The sequence below is a fragment of the Wyeomyia smithii genome, chromosome 2, assembly GCF_029784165.1.
Source record: "Wyeomyia smithii strain HCP4-BCI-WySm-NY-G18 chromosome 2, ASM2978416v1, whole genome shotgun sequence".
NCBI lineage: Eukaryota > Metazoa > Arthropoda > Insecta > Diptera > Culicidae > Wyeomyia > Wyeomyia smithii.
In genome coordinates, this window is record NC_073695.1 from 248,765,895 (window position 1) to 248,786,658 (window position 20,764).

The 20,764-nt window shown below is 40.1% G+C and overlaps 2 protein-coding genes across 2 annotated transcripts in view; one reads left to right on the plus strand and one right to left on the minus strand.

The window, feature by feature from the left end:
* The window catches only part of LOC129723298 (macoilin-1), a 29,391-nt gene extending 20,807 nt beyond the window's left edge, over nt 1-8,584 (minus strand). Inside the window, exon 1 of the mRNA XM_055677431.1 lies at nt 7,339-8,584. Within this exon, the coding sequence (XP_055533406.1) occupies nt 7,339-7,415 (77 nt within the window). The 5' untranslated portion in view covers nt 7,416-8,584. The remainder of the gene's footprint in view (nt 1-7,338) is intronic.
* A 5,434-nt stretch (nt 8,585-14,018) lies between these two features.
* On the plus strand, nt 14,019-15,051 carry LOC129724265 (probable elongation factor 1-beta). Its single transcript, XM_055678994.1, has 2 exons — nt 14,019-14,220; nt 14,351-15,051. Exons 1-2 carry the CDS (start codon nt 14,141-14,143, stop codon nt 14,943-14,945), a joined length of 675 nt encoding a protein of 224 aa, XP_055534969.1. The 5' UTR covers nt 14,019-14,140; the 3' UTR covers nt 14,946-15,051.
* The last annotated feature ends 5,713 nt before the right edge of the window (nt 15,052-20,764 follow it).

A 20,764-nucleotide genomic window follows, 5' to 3' on the forward strand; every position in this document is an offset into this window, starting at 1 on the left:
TAGATCTTCAAAATGTAGTCCTCTTTTTGTTGATTCTAACGCGATTCGGCTGTCAAGGTAATTAAAGTTTCCTATGGCTTTCATTGTGTTTCATTTTCTGGGGATATGTTTGGGTGTTTTGGTGATATATCCCAAAATGGACCTTCCAGTAGAGATTCCACTGGGGCTTCTAGAGGCCTTAGAAACAAATTAAAAAAAAATATTTTCGGAACCGGGGTGACACACAGTGATCCTAAAACGACTCCAGATGCCATATTAGATTCCAAAAAAGCGACTTCCGGTTTCCGAGAAACAACCAAAAATGGTTGAATACCACCCAATACAGTCATACCCCGATATAAGGCAACCTCGATATAACGTAACTTTTACCTCGATATAACGAAACTTTTTAAAATGTATTGAAATTGAAAATAAATGATACAGCAACTGTTTTTGGGCTAAAAATTACTTCAAAAAACCTTTGTAGTAAGTTTTTTTTCCTAAATGGGCATAAGAACGGTTTAAAAATACTGATAGGTGATGGGAAATAGTACTTCACGAACTAATTTTATTTTTTGTCATATTGACTTACATTTTAAGTTTAGTGAAGCGGGCAATGTATGTAGTTTCGCGGAAATGCGAAGATGAACGGGAATAGAAGGTGTGACTAGAATTAGAAAAAATTTTCCCTCGTCCAGACGGGACTCGAACCCGCAATCTCCGTTGTCTCCGGCAAGGTGTTTTGGCCAATTAAACTACTGGGTAAGGGTAACTCTTCCTAAGACCAATGTCGAATCACCCTCTACTATTGTGTTCCCGCATCTCAGCACGCCGCGATGAAACTGCACACACTGCCCTGTGAAAGTTTATTTCTGTAACTGAGAGAGTGGTCTCTTTACACTATGTATAATGACTTATTATATCTACAGCGGCGCCATTTCCGGTCTCAGGGCGTCATTTAATTTTAAGATATACACATATTAGGGGGTACTCGACCATTCTGGGTTGTTTCCTAGAAACCGAAAGTCGACATCTTGGAATCCAAAATGGCGTCTGGGGTCATTTAATGGTCTCAGAGCATCATCCCGATTCCAAAAATACTCATATTACCTAGTATTTGATCACATTTTGTTGTTTTCCAGAAATCGGAAGTCGCCTTTCGGAATCTGGGGTCGTTATCCAGTCTCTGTACATCATCTCGGTTACGAAAATACACATATTGGAGGGTAGTATTCGACTATCTTAGGTTGCTGTGTAGAAACCGGAAGTCGCCATCTTGAAATTTGAAATGGCGTCTGGGCCATTTTCCGATCTGTGAACATCATCCCAGTAGCGAGAATAAATATTGGATGGTATTTCGCCTTGTATTTTTCATTGTTTCTTTGGCTTCTAGAAGCCCCTATCTATTCCGGAAAGACCATTTTGAAAGCATATCAACAAAGCTATTAAAATGGTTGTAAGATTCCATTCCATCATGAAACCATATTATTCCTCAGTTTCGGAGCATATCCGCATATCACTAGTTATTTTTGAGTAATTTCTGTACAAAAACATCGTTATTAAACATATTTTTTCATTACGTTCAATGGCACTTAGTGCATACTTTTGCCCCGCGATTTATGCGTACTTTTGCCCCATAATGAGTTTTCCATCTGGTTTAAGTTTTATGACGAAAATCAAAATAATACTAATATAATACTGATGTAACCACATGATGGACCACCATAATCAATATGTCGTTGGATTGATAAAATGATGGACAATTTTATAATTCTTCAGATATCATTATCATTTCATTGTTAAATAGTGAAAATTTCATAAAAGTTTCAAGGTCGAATTTTCACGAACAATGCCTGCTGTGATATCCTATATAGCAGAGCAAAAAAAATTGGCAGAATCACCCCGTCCCAATAGTTCGACTAACGTTTGCTTCTATGAGCCTAGACTATTTTGATGTCTTGAAGGTGAAGCTTTTTCAGAAAGTTCGTAACCACCTTTACTATCAGACAGTTTTACGTTCTGCTGTTAGAATTTTATTAAACTGATGTCTTGAAGGAAAACATGCTGGCATAGGCAACAGTACTTCACCGAGCAATGTATCAATAGAGCGTTGGTCACTTGTCATCTGTCAGTGCAGAAGAACTCGATATTCATTTGTGTGCTGCCAAGCCAAAAGACTACATTGCTGCTGTCGATGCACAGTGAGGCGTGTTGGGTTAACGCGTAGGTGTCGTTTTGCGATCTGGAACACAATCGAATTGCCGTTTAAACTGTCGTCTTCTTCTTCTTGTTTTGTATAGTAGCAAATATCAGTCAGTATTCAATATGATTATTCGGGTGCCACAAAATACGCTGCACCACCGGAGACAACGAGTCGGAGGCAGATAGCAGAGTATATAAATTCGGTGCCTTGTACAGAAAAAATACGTTGTTTAGTTTTGAACTCTACACTCTGTTTTTCCCAGATTTAATAAAATAACTAAATGTAGAGTATTTAAAAGACAATAGAGAACCAAAATGCTCCATACAGATCTTTCAAAAGGTAATTAAACGAGCTGTACTGATGACTATATTTTGCTAGCTAAATGAATTTAGTTCAATATGACAATCCTATTTGCATCCCGCGGTGGCTGTATAGGGGAAAACCAAATTCATTTTATCTGGATATTAGAGTTCCAACATTTGTATTTCATTTATCATTCTAGCCCGGTTTATTTGATCTTCGTTGTTTTTTTGGTATTTTGAAACTGATTCATTTTTTTCTGAATCTGTGTACTGATGAACTGTTTGAGTTGACCTGAATTGAATGTCAACATGTTTATAAAATTCTATTTGTATTATAATGTAAGTTATTCATCAATATTAGAGAGATTTTTTTTCCAAAATAGAGTGCTGCATATCTAAACATATAAAACAGCAGCTCTGTCTGTCTGTCTGATTCATATAGGCTTGAAAACTACCGAACCGATCGGCGTGAAATTTTGTATATAGGGGTTTTAAGGGCCGGGAAAGGTGACCAAGATAGTTTGAGACCCCTCCCTCTTCAGCAAGGGAGAGGGCCCATACAAATGAAACACAAATTTCTGCACATCTTGAGAACTAACAAGGTAAATAGAACCATATTTGGAAGGTGGATGTTTGTACGGGTAACAAATATATCCATAATGATTTGACACCCCTCCCTTTTCTATATGGAAGGGGTCCCAAACAAATGAAATACAAATATCGCACAGCTCGAGAACCAATCAACCGAATACCAATTTGGCATGTGAATATTTTTAGAGGTAACAAATATGTCCATAATGGTTCGGCACCCCTCTCTCTTCTGTAAGGGAGGGGATCCAAACAAATGAAACACAAATATCTGCACATCTCGAGAACCAACCAAATAAATTAAACCAAATTTGGCAGGTGAATGTTTTGTGGGGTAACAAACATGTCCGTTCCCAAGTAACAATTTAAGTCGTATTGCATTCTTTTAGTGGTTTTCATGACCAATTTCCCCAAACTACTGTTAAAACTAGAAAGATTATCAGAACCTTCTGATAACCGCTATAAGTTTCTTTTACAGCCAAGTGGCCCACCCTTGCCAAGCTTATAGAAGCAATTATAAGAATGGCAATAAAACTGCTTTAAAACCACATGGAAAGAGTACCGCATACTATTAGCAGCTGGCATTACCTCTTTAGGAGCGCAATAAGTTTGGTTGCATTATTGCGCTCTGCTACCCGCTACAATAAGTCCGAATTTTGTCGTGCATTTTGAGAACATAGGCGCTTAAAATTTATGCACCATCAATATAGTACGGGCTTACAGAAATGATCGCATTGTTAGCAAAAATGAATTGGATTGTTTCAGCTCATCTAGTCGTGTTTTTCAATACAGAGATAGATCGAAATCAACATTGGATGTTCAATTTATTCGACGATTCGATTTTCGTTTCAAGATCATAAAAAGTTTCAAAAATATCAATATGGCGCGGTTTGATAATTAGTTGGTATCAATCGTAGCCGCAATAAGCCTAGTTCAATGATGTATATGTTGTAAGGTGCGGCAAAGGTTGGATGCCTGTATTATTAGAGAAAAATATGGTAAATCCCTGGGACCTAGACAACTTCATTTTTACGAAAAATCTGACATCACACCGACGATAATGAGGAATCAACGAGCTTTGGTATAAATAGAGAGGTGCGCGAAAAATGCAACGATACGTACTTAGTTTAATTGAATATTGAATATATTTCGAAATATATCAATAGTGCCTAGCCCCTACCTTATTTTTAGGGACGCATAATTTAACGACATAGGAAATTATTTTCAACCGAAACAGGACAAAAGTGGCGATAAAATTTAAAAAAAACTACCGAACAGTACTAAGTTTGCCGTGTTACTTTATTAGATTTTTGGAGTTCTACGTCATCAATGTTCACAAATGCGCTGCAAGATGCTCTAAAGCATTTTACACACATCTTACGGAGACTTCGACAGAATTCTAAATCATTTTTTTTTCGGATAAGTTTCTTTTACCAGACACCGTGGTACAGGAAAATTGCGGGGCTAGCGCTACGATCCTATTGGCACTAACAGTCTCTTCCAAACCGAGACTCGAACCTACGACGACTGACTTGTTAGGTCAGCATCGTACCTCGAGACCAGCTGGGAATGAAGACAGAACCACTAGAAAACTACGTGATCATAATTCAGCCAAAATTCAATAAAAACGTAGAACAGCATAAAAACTCGTAAATGAAGTTTGAAACATATGAAAATACTTGTCAGAAAAATCTTTCCAAAAAAAAAAAAAAAAAACAAGTGGCCACAAAAAAAAATGATTTCAAATTTATCTCAAATATAGCTGACAATGACTCTAAAACGAGTCTTAGCCTAAAAATCCATTTTTTGGCAGATTTTCATTTTTTTGGAAAAAATATGTCCACGTGAACATAATCATTACCGTGGACAACCATTGGCATTTATGTACTCCCTTTCTCCGTCTAAAAGGCTCCGTCTAATCAACATTTCTTAGCCAGAGCACGGTGCAGGCACGGTTCAAACACGGAGCAGTGGGAATGCATGAAAAATCCCGGAGAGAACACGGACACGGCCCGGTCCCAGCACGGAAGCAATGGGAATAGCCCTCAACTTTGAACAGCTATAGCTCTTCGTAGGGACATCCTAGCTCTTCAGTGTCTTCTGCAAAGTGGTTAGGCATCTAAAATTCTATACTTTAACATAATGTAGTGCATTATTAGAGTATTATTGAGCTCTTCAGAAAGGTAAATGCAAAAAAGTAGGTTTTCCCATATAAATTTTCATACAAATTTGAAATGCAATGCGCCAAGCGGAGACAAAACCAATCGACTTCCGGTATGTTTAGGGTCGTTTGGGGCCCCAAAAAGAACCAAAAAAACTTTGTTCAGGAAAATCGATCACTTTGCCCCACCCTAGTGTATAATAAACAGAAGGGCGACTTCCGAATCGGAATGTAGCACCAAGGCTTTGCTTTGCTATTTGTTTAGACATCTCCAGATGCGGATGCGGATATGTGATTACGGATGCAGATGTGGATGCGTATGTCAATTTTCATGCGGATGTCCGCATACCGGGAAGTTAGAGCTGCCGAAAAGAGACTTTACCGCCGCAAGAAACGTGAACTACGACCGCGTCCTGATGGAGGCGGAGAAATGTTTCAACAGGTATGACAGGAGTAGTTTCTATAGAGCGATTAACGGAATCAGAAACCGGATCGTTTCAGTTGCTGCCATGTGTAATGACAGGGAGGGAAACCTGATCACCAATAAACCACAGGTGGCCAGGCGTATGAGAGTTTTTGAAGAGAACGACGGAGAAATTGGGGAAGATTGACAAGCTGTGAATCCGCCAGCCTTGGATGAGACAAAGGGAAGTACGGCTTACCGGCCAAACTTTTCAAAGCCGGGAGTGAGCGCCTAAATAGTGAAATTCGCCAGATTACCTCCAGGGTATTCAATCGCAAACTAATCCAAAAGAAACTGACGTAAGTGCTGCTTCATCATTTATTCAAGACTAGCAGTTACCTATAACTTTATTACCCAAACATTGACTTTAAATTGAATCAGTTACTTAAGGAACAGTTTATGTTTCACAGCCCAACTAACTCCTTGCTAAAATCCTTGAAAATACTTGTCAGATCGATTCTTGCAAAATTCGAATTTGACTCCTTAATTAAAATTGAAAACTTCACATAGAATTTTCATCGTGCAGAATTCAATTCCACCCATGCTGTTTTTTCTTCAACATTATTTTCAAATGATTTCAATCAAATCTATTAAATCGATTAAACAAAGTTCCCTTCAGGGTTACTAATCTTTAAGAAAGAGAGAGTTGGAAGAGTTTTTACTGAAATTTACCGCTTATACCAACAAGCAACAAGAGAGATATTTTATCAATCAATCAATCAATTTTATTGAATAATTAAATAGTTTGTATCCGTTATCAGGTTTCTTTAGGCACATAAATTTTCTGATAGTTTTGTGTTTATATTGACTGCAGGTGATCAAGATGTTTGCCCGAAGGAAAAGATGCCAGTAATAAGCTAATGTCCACGGTCCATACAATTTTTTTAGAATTTATATGGGCAGTTGTCCACGGAGGAGGAGGGGGGGGGGTCAAAATCGTAAACAATCTGTTCACGTGGTATGTGCATGGCCCCTAAGATGACGAAGCATCAATTTTGATCTCGTTTAAATAGAAATGCTGGAAGAGCTAAAACTTTGTTTTTTTTTAGAAATCTCAAAGCAAACTGTTGTAGTTTTACGTCATACATGCGGGAATTTGCCTTTTGTTTTATGTATGTTTATTTTTATTCTGATGATACGGTGTCCTTAACCCTAGCTGTGTTGAATAGACAGAAGGTCAAATTTTCCGAATCGGAATGTGGCAGCACCAAATACAATCCAACACCGAAAAAGTGGGCAGTATAACTATGAAAGGTTGGTGAACTTTCAGGTAAATTCGCGAAAACTGAGTGTGGCAAAAGTTTTGTAGGGTGAGTTCATTCTTGATGAGTTGATGTATAATCAATAAATACCAAAAACTTTCCATTTTTTTGGTCAAAATGCCATGAATTTACATTGTTGATGGTCTTCATAACAAACAGTGACTTTTATATCTTGATCCCAAGCTTACAAATGATTAGAGCTAGAAGATAACTGCCTCAACACCAATGACTCAAATCGTCACCGGTCGTAAGAAACTAGCGGACAGAGGCCGAGTATAAAATAGGTTCAAACTGCATTTAAGAAAACTATGAAGTCAGAATTTTTGAACTCCCTTTTGCGTTCCCCCATTTGCATCGTCTTCCGGAAAAGCCACACTCACCTTCCAAACTGTTCTGCTATTTTATTCCTCTTGATGGGTCGTCGAATCTTGCCACAATCGGCATTTCTCCTCTTCATTATCCGCGGCGTTGAGACAGCAGCTGCTTTCTCGCCGTGATTCCGTTTTTTCTTGTGTCTTTAGCTATTCAGTTCCAACCAAACACAACTCTTGGAGTGAATGAGAGCAGCAGCAGCAATGAACTACAGCTGCTGCGAATGGACGACGTGGGCTACTCCTGCCCCTTTCCTTCCGGAGGAAATGGAACACACTCACGTAAACACGCACACACTCGCGCACGCAAACGAACAGGAAAGTGCTGAAATTATTTCCAATTTCGCAGGATATGCTGCGGTTTTTTTTCTCAAGTGAGTTGAAATTCGATGGAAACTTTCAGAAATCAACAGCGAGGAAAAACTACTTTTCCTTGTTTTCGCCTTCCGATTTTCGCGTGTTAAATTTAGAACGCCTCTTCTTAATGGTTGAGTTTTTCTTTTTCCGCTGTGTTATTTGCTCTTCTTCACAGCACCCACTCGTGAATTCCCCTCTGACAACAGCAAGCAAGGTGACGAATAGAAAATTACTTATTTTTTAGCCCCGTGAAAACACTCTCACTGACGACGGCGATGGTTTCCCTGGCACTTTTCTTCTTTTCCACTTCTGGACGATGACGGCTGACCAGTTGGCAGCAGAGCAAGGTACCCTTCACCGGAGGGGGGAAGGCTTACGGAAAAGCCCAAAATTCTTTCACTTCCACACAGTTTGATGTCCCCCAGCACTAATGGATACCAAAAGAAGAAAATACTTCCGATAGGTAAAGGAACAGATTCTTTCTCGAGTTCAACGAATCGATCAGCACTTAATATTAGCAAACAATCTCGGACACCCCGGTTGCAATTGTCAAGACTTTTCACACACTGCAATCTGCTTTTTTCTTCGTTCGATCACCTCCATTCACATCACGGCACGGTAGCACATCTTGCCTCCTGGCTGCTAATTCCGACCGAACTCACAGATGGTCACTCCGATAGCGATGGTGATTCAAGGAGCAACCAGTAACCGTACAATTTGTTTTCTTCCCTTACGACAGCTCGATGGCTGACGGTGATGTTCTCGTCTTTCCGTTCCGTCCAACTTATTATATCTTGCAAATCTTCGACCGTCCGCGGCGAATCGCGTTTCATGTGTCGTCCACTTTCTACCTTCTTCAGCTTGCGTGATGCGATGGTGATCTGAAATTTGATGGAAGCTGTTCAATGTACATAAGGTAAAAACAGGTCTGGGCAATTGCAAAAGTTTTTCTGTGGTAGCAAGTCAATGTTTGCTGATTATTTTGTGTTTAGGTAGTCTGGTAAAAGAAAGTTCGAAGAAAAAAGGTGGAAGATACAAACTTATGATGTATCACGAATGTTTAAAAAGTTCTATTGGAGCCTAAACATTCATTGGGCTTCAAATTTGGAGGATAGAAATTGCGCAAGTGATAGATGTTGGTAACCTGCGTTAGAGTTATCTTGAGTCTGGTGTCATGCTGCGATGTTTTGTAGCTGCTTTTTGTGCAATGGCGAAGTTTTTGAACGATGAACGAAATGTTTTGACAGTTTTCTTGCACCACGTAGTTTGGTTCGGGGGGCAAGTCCCAAGTATGATGACAGTTCTACAAGGTATGCTACATTTTTGTCTATCCACATCCACATCTATCGCACACAAACAAATCTCGTTATGAAAAATTTCGCGTTTTGTATGGAATTCAGAACATTTTTGGAAATTTCTCGTTTTCTGTTGTTTTATATCTGATTTTTTTGGTTGGAGAGTGAATCTCCAGTTGAAACACACTAGAAATTGATATTAATTTAGATTTAGTATGAAAAATTGCGACAAAATGTAATTTTTCAAAGGGACCTAAGTAACAATGACAGATTCTCTCATCTCTCACTTTGTTTCGTTTATTACGTCGTCATTATATATATTTTCTAAGCTTTCTTCCCCTTAGTCGAGAGATAGTAATACTGTCTTGCTTACTATGCATTAAGTGTTATGAAATATGAAAAAAAAAAAAAAATTATTGATCAAAGAGAAAGTAAACAAAGAGAGTCTCTCAATGTTAGATAGGTCGCTTTGAAAAATTACGCGAGATTTAAACAATTAAACGAGATTTAAACAAACAAAACGTAAACAAAATGAGTGAAAGATGATTTACGCTTGTGAAGTACAAGGGATATAACTCTCACTCGTTTTATTTACGTTTAGACATACGACCTTATCACAAAGTAGTCGAGAATTGTTCTTTGTAAATTTATCTTATCCAGCTTTTTTCGCGCCATAATAGAGGACGCTATAAAGCAAAGTTCGAAATAAATTACTCACCCTTTCGACAACTCTGCTTACGTCAGTTTGAAGTCTTCATACAATTTATCAAAAGAAAAATATATCTGGCAACATTTTTGTTGCCAATTTTCCAGAATCGCAAATCTGACGTAAGGAAAGAGGTTCGCATATTACGAACACGCATTATAGCGACCGCCATTATGGTGCGCAAAAAGCTGGATATGTTAATATTTGCCTGTTTTCATATTATACAACTAAACACTTTGAGAATAAATTGTTGCAAACTTATGTTGCCTCGTGAAAAAAGTTAGAAAAACCTTAGAAAATAATTTATCTCCGGCAAAAAAAATCTGCATTACACCTAGGGACTAGACAACTTTATTTTTCGGAGAAATATTTAGGTAATGTTATACGATGTTGGTGAATATTATTTGATATTTATCGTTTATCTGTCGCTCTCATATCGCTCCGACAGACTCCGACAGTAATATGCTGTCAAGGAGTTGTGGTATAGGTAGACGGGTGCCTGAAAATACAACGATTAATACTTTGTAATATCGAATATTGGAAATGTTTCGCAATATATCAATAGTGTCTTGCCCCTAGATTAACACCTAGGTTAACCCCTGGAAGGGAGAAAAGGATACGAAGCTGTGTAAGTGTCAAAATGAACCAGAATAAGCTGTCATCGACTGTCAATATGAACCAAGGAAAAAAAAAGATTTTTTTTGCGATGAGTATTGTTAGGGCATCCTTAACAGTGCGCTTCTATACCCCGTTTGGCAGCGCTCTATCATCATTTCATACCGTACCGGTCGCTGCTAAACGCGCTAGAGAAATAGTAGCTGGGCCTCCGGGAAGCATCGCGCTCTCAAATTTGGCAGCCCGGTAACAGCGCCGCTAAAGGTTTATGCTGGATGTAACGTCAAACAGAGACGATAGCAACGACTGGTGTGAAAACGGGTGAGTGCGTAAAATAGCCGCGTTGTACACAGTCACCATAACAACTTAAATAGTAGCGCACTGTTAAGGATGCCCTTATAACTTATACCTTTCAGTTGCACGAAAAAATATTCATCGCAAACAGTTTTTGCATTCATTGTCATTTCACAAATTATTTTGGTTTGTTTTTACGTAAAATAATAAATTTCATAAGCTTAAAGTAATAATCATGCTAGCATACTTCGATTATTAAACTTGCGCTTCTCTGGATTTAAGGCTGTGGTTACAATTTCGAACATACTTCACTACGGTCGAACTCAAAACTCTGAAAAAACTTTTATACAACGGCAAATTGAAAAAAAACCAGACTCGAAGAATTAGTCTGTAAAATTTGCGCATTATTCGCGTTGAAAAAGATTTTGAAGGCTGTTCGCACTTATGTGAGCTCTCATATGTAATTTTCAAAATGTGCGTGAAGACAAAAGCAAAAATATTTCCTTCCTTCTTTTTAGCACGCAAAAACCGAACAAATATCAGCAACAGCGTCAACGCGAATTCCTGATGTTACTAAAAACTTCGTTTGAGTCATGCATGCGTTACAGCAAGAAGATAGTTACACGCTATCAGGAAACGTCGCATGTGCGTGTTCTCTGTTTTGAGTGTAGTATTCGTTTCTCCCTCCCAGGTTAACCATATCTCCGCGAAGAGAAATTAGTTTTTACATCGAAAAATGACATTCAAACATGCATGCATGATTGGCACAAACTATATTGCAGATTGAAGATTAATCTGTTTTTCAAACTGCTTAGAATATTTTCATCGTTGGAAATTTCAAGTATAGTTGTTAAACTGTTATCAAAGTTTATATTTCACGTGATGCCAGATGGCATCACCCGCGGAAAATGGGTTAACACCACATACGTAACACCCAGGAAGAAATCTTCCAAAAAATTTAGTGCAAAATGAACTACTCGAATGGTACCATCACATACTTGAGACATACGTAACACTGGCGATTTTTTTCGTACACGTTGCCCCACAGTACCCAGTACTCCGTCCTGTTCAACAACTCGACAAATAATGAACGAAATGAATTTTCTTTTTTTCGACTTTATCGAGCCTAAATGAAAATCCCATAAGGAACTGTCAAAAAGTTCTTCACAATATCAATGCAGCATTTTTCGAGCGGGAACGAAACAAATGCAGTGCTGCGCAGGTACACTGCCTTTATAAACTACTCAAACAGTGATTTTTTCAGAGGGTGGTACCACATACATAAGACATACGTAACACTGGCGTTTTTTTCTGGTACACGTTGCCCCATAGTACCTCCTCCTGTCCAACTGCTCGACAAATAATGAACAAAATGAATTTTCTTTTTCTTGGCTTTTTCGAGCCCCAAAGAAACCCCATGAGGAACTGTTAAAAAGTTATTTACAAAACCCAGAGGGGATTCACTGCTGTCAAATTTCATATATGTGTGTGTTATCGCAGATCAACTCTGGTCCATGACGTTTGTTGGTCCATGACGTTTGTTGGTCCATGACGTTTGTAACTATGAACAATAATGGGGGAAAAATGTGAATAGCTAAACAACATTCATGAAAGTTTTCCGCGGTTTCTCGAGTTTCGATGGAAAACATTCCAATTCTATAATATTTCACATCGATCAATTTCATGACCAAAAGGAACAAAAACCAAAACAAACACCATGTTGCCGAATATGTTGGTTACACGATTTTTGACAGATAGATCCCCCCTGACAAAACCAATGCAGCATTTTTCGAGTAGGAACGAGAGAAATGCAGCGCTGCGCAGGTACACTGCCTTCAAAAACAACTCAAACAGTGATTTTATTCAGAGTGTGGTACCGTTCATCAATTCATTTTGTACCAACTTTTTTTGAAGATTACTTCCTGAGTGTTACGTATGTCTTATGTATGTGGTACCATACTCTGAATCAAATCACTGTTTGAGTAGTTTATGAAGGCGGTGTACCTGAGCAGCCCTGCATTTGTCTCGTTTCCACTCGAAAAATGCTGCACTGATTTTGTGAAAAACTTTTTGACAGTTCTCTATGGGATTTTCTTTGGGGCTCGATAAAGCCGAGAAAAAGAAAATTCATTTTGTTCATTATTTGTCGAGCAGTTAGACAGAACGGGGTACGGGGTACAATGGGGCAACGTGTACCAGACGAAAACGCAAGTGTTACGTATGTCTTATGTATGGTTAACACTGAATTTCAATTTAAATAAGATGAATTTCTTTCCGTTCATCATTTGTGTACTGTACGACAAAATTCTAATATTTTAACACTAGTTAGTCTATGTAATTCTAGTGTACCAAACTTAGGAAGACAATCCGAAATCATTTTCACAGTTTAATTCGGTATCCTTTGACGCGTTTTTCCTTGCTAAACGACAACTCAACAAGATCAGTACAGCATAAAGCATTACTGGTGTTAATTTTCTTTTCTCAATGTGCTCTTTGAAAATAAGTTTTTTATTGTAAAATAGTCCCAAGCACTTGTCAGATCAATTCAAAATAACGCCATTCTCCTTAATAACGTGATTATTATTTGTTTTGGGAAAAGAAGCTCGAGGCTTATGAAGAAAAATTATCAGTTGAGTTTTAGAAGCACTGGGGGAAATGTTCCGTCTTTGGAAGAAAAAATATCCTAACTTTTCTGCAACCGTAAGCAAAAAACAGAAAGACTTGTTATTTTCACGGAAATGCTTGTGTCATCGCAAAACAATGACTTTGTGCATCCTAGAGATAAATCAGGAAAATCAGAAGTACATATGTTGTGCAGGACTGGACTCAAGAAAAACCTTGAGGCACACCTGCTCTGACAGAAAATCTATCAGATTCTGAATTCCGATAGACAACCTGCAGAGTTCGATCAGTTAGATAATTTTACAAATTTTGATTAGAAAAATTGGAAAATTAAATGTTTGCAATTTCGCAATCAAATCTCTATGCTAAACACTGTCGAATGCTTTTTCTGTGACTAAAAAAGCAGCTCCAGTGGAATAACATTCAGGTTTGTTAGCTCGTATCATATTAGTAACTCTAAGCAATTGATGAGTAGTCCCATGGCGAAATCCAAACTGTTCATCCGCAAAAATTGAATTTTAATTGATGTGTGACATCATCATGTTAATAATAACTCTCTCAAACAGTTTACTCATCGGAGTGTTGTTGATTATTTTATGAAAAAAAATATTTTAAAGTATTTGAAATCATTTATCTTTCTCCTAACGCGAGTAAATTGGATAAAAAAAGTTAAGTTAGAAAATTACCAATATTTGGTACATAAATAAATAATTGTGTAAAAGTTTCATCGCATTGATCGTTTTTCACCCGTTTTCACTGTGTGCATTTGAGAGACATTCCTGCCTCGTTGCGATGAATTTCTCATCGGTTTGTTATCCCTTCTTCTCTTTCTCTTCACATTCTACAGCAGCTGGACTGACATCGTGTTCGTTCCAGAACCGGATATTTTTCTCGCGAAACCCTCGAACAAAGTGCTGAAACAATGGCTTTTGGAGACGTTAAGACTGCCAAGGGATTGGAGGAGCTGAATAACTTTCTAGCCGACCACAGTTACGTAGAGGGGTAAGTGCGAATTAGGTTTATTTTTACGAAAGGTTCACGATTGAGGTTAGGCTGGTTACGATATTTTGATAATGTATTGACACGTACGAACTTCGGTGTGAATGAATTGAATGTATTATTTTATTTACAGATATGTTCCTTCGAAGGCTGATTTGTCAGTGTTTGAAGCGCTGGGAAAAGCACCAGCAGGAAATAATGTCCATGTCCAGCGCTGGTATCGTCACATTGCCTCGTTCAACGCTCAGGAGCGTGCTGCCTGGGGTGGTCAGGCACTCCCGCAAGTCGCCGGTGCCAAAACAACGGTAGCTGCCTCTGCTCCAGCTGCTGCTGCCGACGATGATGACGATGTCGATCTGTTTGGATCGGAAGATGAGGAAGAAAGCGCAGAAGCTGCCAAACTGAAGGAAGAGCGTTTGGCTGCCTACAACGCGAAGAAATCCAAGAAACCGGTCCTGATCGCCAAGAGCTCCATCATTCTCGATGTGAAACCCTGGGACGATGAGACTGACATGAAAGCGATGGAAACTTCGGTGCGCAGCATCGAGATGGACGGTTTGCTGTGGGGCGCCGCCAAGCTGGTCCCAGTTGGTTACGGTATAAACAAGCTTCAGATCTGTTGTGTCATCGAGGACGATAAAGTTTCCGTAGATGAACTTCAGGAAAAGATTCAGGAGTTCGAAGACTTCGTACAGTCGGTTGACATTGCTGCCTTCAATAAGATCTAAGATCAAAACCGGCAGCTTCGTTCGTTGACTAAACGATGAGTGTCGATTGCAATGTTAAATGCTCTGTTTTTACTAACGCCAATAAAGATTCAATGTAACTAATGAATGGGAACTGTTTTGATATTTTGAATATTTTACTACTTGCAGTGGTTCATTGCTTTATCAATGCAATTCTCATGTTCGAATGAGCTGAATAAAGAGGAATACGAAGATCGATACTTTCGTATCAATTTATTGATTTATTGGGAAATCACGAAAAACTTTAAAAATGATTATTGCGGACAAAAATCCGTAAATTTACAAACGAATATTAGACATCAAATTTGCTACGGAAATGATTTTTAGATAACATCGAATGTTTCGCGCATTTTGAAGGGTTTGATCGTCCACCAAAATATAATCTTCGCGTTTCGTTAGCACCTGATTTTACAACCTACGCACTCAGATTCTGGGCGATATTTGTTGCTTAACGCTCTAGTGCCCAATGCCGCCATTTGGCGGGCTTCAGTCGAACCTCTAAAAAGCTTCAATAAATACTTAAAAAGTGTTTATAATGATTCATAGTGATTTTACCGAAGCCCGTCTAGAAATTAACTTGGGCACTAGAGGGTTAACACTTCGGTTGGATTGTCTACTTGCTAGGTAACACGTGTAATCTTCTCGGACACGCATTCACCGCATAGTACAATGCATGGTTTGCGTTTGCTTACGGGAAAACTTCATTTAAGTCTCTGAAGACTTGACGCACTCTGAAGACTTGACGCACTTATATATAGAAATTTCTAGTAGAGTATAACGGAAACCGATAACTATTTCTTTGTTTTCTTAAATCACTCTGCTTAGACGCTCGGTATAGATTTTCTAAATTTCACGAGAACGGTTAAAAAACTATAGGTTTTTTTTTACGCGGGAAATACGTACCTCGTAAAAAAACGCGATAATTGGGTCCTAAAGCTATACCAGTTTTTATATATCACGGTAATTCAAAAATCCGCGTAAAAAAACCGCGGTAATTCGAAAATCCTCGTAAAAAAATCCGCATATAGAAAAACCGCGTAAAAAAAATTGACTGTATTTTGGTATTACAGATGGCGAGTCGGTTGAATTTTGGACGAGTAGCTCATCTGCGAAACTACTCGACTACGGGTCATACCTCACGGGGCGCTTTCGGTTGCGTGAGGATTGGCTAAAAACAAGCGCTTGTCGCTGCCGTTTCCGATCAGGGCGAAGATTGGTGTGCGAAGGCGGTTCATCAGGTTGCACTGGCATATTTACTGTACATATTTGACTTCTGCAGAATGTCGAATGGGACTTGCCTATGCTGCGTCTCTTTCGCTGTTTTGGTTTCATCCGACTCACAACGCCTATGTAGTTGGTTACAGTCAGGGCCGGATTCAGGCACGGGGGGGGGGGGGGGGTGGGGGGCGGTGCAAATGTGATTGTGAGGCCCTCTTTCCTTACAACATTTAAAGGGAACGTTCTGGAAGGGCTTGTACTGGTCATCCTGCTTGGAGTGATCTACTTTGCGAGATATAGTTGGCTGTCTGAGCAGACCGAGCGAAGTCCATATTGTTATAGGTACCAAACATTATCTAGGGTGGCGATTTTTCTTCGAAGGGGCTTCGGCAGAACGTAGAACGGTAGCATAACAACGTGTTGATTGCTTCGGTTAGACCCTCTCTTCCCGCCGTAACTTTTGAGAATTCACTTAAACGTATCAACGAACCTTTCTGCTAGTCCATTGGATTGTGGGTGGAAAGGTGGCGTCTTCAGGTGCAGTATGCCGTTGGTGTCGCAGAACCCTTTGAACAACCCTCTGATGAACTGGCGTTCGTTGTCTCTAACCAGAATCTCCGGGTTTTCGAAGCGAGCGAAGATGCCTCCCAGATTTTCTATGGTAGCTGGCGATGTCGTTTGATGAGTTCGGACGACCCCCGGCCATTTCGAGTATGCATCGACCAGGATGAGGTAGTACCAAGCGTCAATATCAGCATCCGCTGCCAGGGCTTTTCGGGTCTAGTTCTAGTGTTGGTTTTGGTAGCCCGAGCATACTCAGCACAGAAAAAAACAAGTTTAGCAATGCATCCGTCGATCCCAGGTCAGTACATGTAGCTTCGTGAAAACCTCTCTGGTACTTCGATGGAATGACCAGACGCTTACCGTAGGCGAGGCAGCCGGAAATGACTGACAGTCCCTCTTTACGAAGGTAGATATGCTGGCATGGGTCCATGACGTCGGTCTTCTTGGTCGGCCAGCCTTGCTGGACGTGCTGAATAACTTTCTGGAGAACAGGATACTTGTTTCTTGTTTCCGCCCGAATCGACTTGATTGTGAGCGGGAAGACTTCCAGCGATTGATGGACAACATTCTCGAGCGTACTCTCTTATCGATCGACAAGTATTTGATGGAGAGGTCGTATATGAGAAGAGTCAGCGCCTAACGCTGCAACCTGTATAAACGGGGATTCCCTTTTCAGATTCTAATATGGCCAACAACGGCTGGTGGTCTGTCTCTATCGAGAATTTCCAAATAGCATTTGATGGAAGCTAGTTACAGCGACGATCATGACTAATCCCTCCTTCTTGATCTGGCTGTAACTTGTTCCGGCTTGAGTTAGGCTTCTCCACAGAGAACAGACTAACAGGCGGCGAACAAACGGTCTGGAAAAAGTGTAAAATTGTGCATGGGTGCCACGAAATATCCTCCGAATAAAACCCCTCGTTATGCTAAATTGTAAAGTAAAGTGTGCTGTCGCTACCGTCGCTAAACAACGTGCGTGTTCATTAGTGTATATACTTTTCACTCCCTTTGGAACTGACGTTGAAATATAGATGCTCTGCCGTTCGATAGCGATATCAAATCTTAATTTACCACTCAGCATGACGAGGGGTGTAATTTGGAGAGTATATTTTTGCGCACACAAACTGTTTTACACACTTTTTATGGTTTGCTTGTTAGTCTGTTCTCTGTGGCTTTTCGACGGCCGTCTGGGACAAGGTGTGCAATTTTGGCCCCGATACCGATTGAAGATGCGTCGGCAGACACCACGATGTCGAGCTGGAGATTCAGTGGGTCAGCACCAGCGGAGACATCAAAATTCTTTAAAGCGATCGAAAGAGTCTTGATACGCCTTGTTCCATTCGCAAAAGGTTCTGGCTGTCAGGAGTTGATCCATGGAATAGACCGCAGCTTCCGCATCTCAGGAACATACTTGCCGTTTTAGTTTACGGCTCCTAAATACGATTTAAGTGACGGCAGGTCGGTTGGTGTCAGGCAATGGCGGCGATCATGTCTGGATCCGGTAGGATGCTATCGCTATCTAGGATCTGACCCAGATACTTGATTTGGCGCATATTGAAACAGCATTTCCCGATTCGCACGGTGAATCCGTACTTCTGGATACGATAATGAGCCAGTTCAAGATTTCGATAATGCCCCTCTTCTGTCCGGCCACCCCCCAAGACGTTGTCCAGGTAACCACTGATGCTCGTCCTGCGAGCATTGGGTCTACCAGTTGCTGAAACTCCGCTGGAGCTGATTTGATGCTAAGAAACAAGCAGGTGAATTGAAAGAGCTCTTAGTGGGTGTTGATGGTGAAGAGGTTTTGGCAGCTTTCATCCACCTGAACCTGAAGGTAGGCATCGGAGAGGTCGACATGGCTGAAGTACCGACACCCCAACATCTTCGCAAAAATATTTTCAGGCAGCGGTAGCGGATATTGGTTTGGCTCGAAAACGCGTAGATGCGAATCCTTTCGTTTGGCTTCCCGATGACCACTATTGGCGCCGCCCAATAGGAGTAATCGACTGGTTTTAGCACTCCAAGTTGATGCAGACGTTGGAATTCCTTTTGGACGGCTCCCTCCATGCCATAGGACACGGGGCGTTTCGGCAGGATTATAGGCCTAGGGTTTTCTCGAAGTGGCAGATTGACCTTGATTTTGCAGCACAGTCCCATACTGCTGGTGAAGATGTTAGGAAACTTTGATTGAATCGCCCCTACGGCCGGTTGACCGTGGCTACTGATTTGGCTGCAGAACGAGTTACTTGGAATGTCCCACAGACCGAACTTGTCCTTCTATCGACACTTCGTTTGGAGACACCGTAGATTGATACATCACATCAGAACTCGGATGCGATGTTGAGCGGTTTTCCGGATGCTGTCACCGCTTGGCAATCTTTTTTCATCTTCTTTGGGTAAACGATTCGCTCTAATATTCAATTCAATAGCAATAGGGAAGAATCTTTTTTTTCCTTGTTACTTAAACAGCAATAACGTAAAATTGCCCTTTAGGTAACAAATCTGTTACTTAAAAAGCAATAAAGTTCTCCTCCAGTCAAGTAACAATACACTGTCGTACACACTTAATTCATCTCGGCAAACTTTCCAACAGCTGATCGATCTCGGCGAACTTTTTAACAAATATCAGCAATATATTTCGACGAACATTCAGCAAATATATCGATTTACCGTGAACCAGCAAGTTTTGACATCTCGTCTGCCGAAGTTCATGAAAATTCTACCGAAAACTCGTAAAACAGTTCGCTAAATTTATCAGCTGTTGAGTTCTCAGCAATAAAATCTAAGTGTGTATATTTTGCACGTGTTTCAGGAATACGACTAACTAATAACGTTTCAACCACATGCAAAATTTTCTCTGTCGAAAAATGCTCCCTTTCCATCTCCAGTCAAGAAACCGTCGCATATGTTGTACATGTTAGGCTATGAACATACTGGCGCGGCCTACGCTGCGAGGACGACTCGCCCCGCCGCATGTTAATGTACAGGTCTACTTAGAGCTGTACATTAACGCACGGCAAGGCGAGCTGTCATCGCAACTCAAGACGCGCTAATATGTCCGCGGTCTTAAATACTAGTTCCTTCTACCTCCAATTTATCCGGTGTGCGTGTATTAGTTTGTTGTACGCATACAAAGTAGAGAAATAATATGACAAGAGCTGCCAAGAAGCATTTTTACCGTCATACATTATGCAAACGTTGATAATTTCAAAGACTTCAAATGCGTCTTTAAATCGCATCACGATCTATAAACTGCGTTAGAGAAAAAAACATTTGCTTTCTTGCAAGCTATCTAATAATGAATTTCTTCATTCCACTGTGCCCGGACAAATCTGTCAAGGAATAAAGAAACAAAATCACGATTTGCGACGTAAGTAAGAAAGAGATACCAGATAATTGTTTACGAACTAAGCACGTGCGGTGGTGGGTTGAAGTCGACATACGCTTCGGGCAGCACAGCAGATCAATACTGAGTCAAAATCGAGCGAATAAAGAAGGATTTTCATAGCAGTTAAATTGCTTCAGGTCAAAACGAGGTGAGCTGGTGGAATAAAGAAATTCGCTATAAAACACACACTCATCGCTTCATGGAAACTCATTTGAACCTACAAAACTCGTGTCCATCTAGAACAACATTCACAACTCCGGCAACTCTGGTCACACGGTATTACCAGGGTCTCTTGTGGCTGTCAAACCCCATACATTTTCCATCTACCACTCATTGATTCTGGTACCAGCATTTCTGGTACCCACTTTTTGGTTGGTTTGCCCTAAAACAAGTGTAATAGAGTAAACGTCCCATTTTGTCGGTAGACTTATTCTCGAGTAAATGTCGTTCTAGATGGACAAAAAACAAGAGCTAAACATTTGTTTTCAGTACAATGTGCACTCTTGATGAATAAGATAAGTTTTGTAAGCATTTGAAATGAAATATTACCGCCGTGATGAATTTATGATTGGTAGGCAAAATGTTGACGTTTATAGGCCCCTGGGTATTACATATTCACATTTCAAGTAAA

Bases quoted from the DNA above. Each gene is read 5' to 3' on its own strand.
- LOC129724265 (XM_055678994.1), top strand. From the start codon at position 14,141: ATGGCTTTTGGAGACGTTAAGACTGCCAAGGGATTGGAGGAGCTGAAT. The intron at 14,221-14,350 runs GTAAGTGCGAAT...TTTTATTTACAG, and splicing joins GACCACAGTTACGTAGAGGG to ATATGTTCCTTCGAAGGCTG.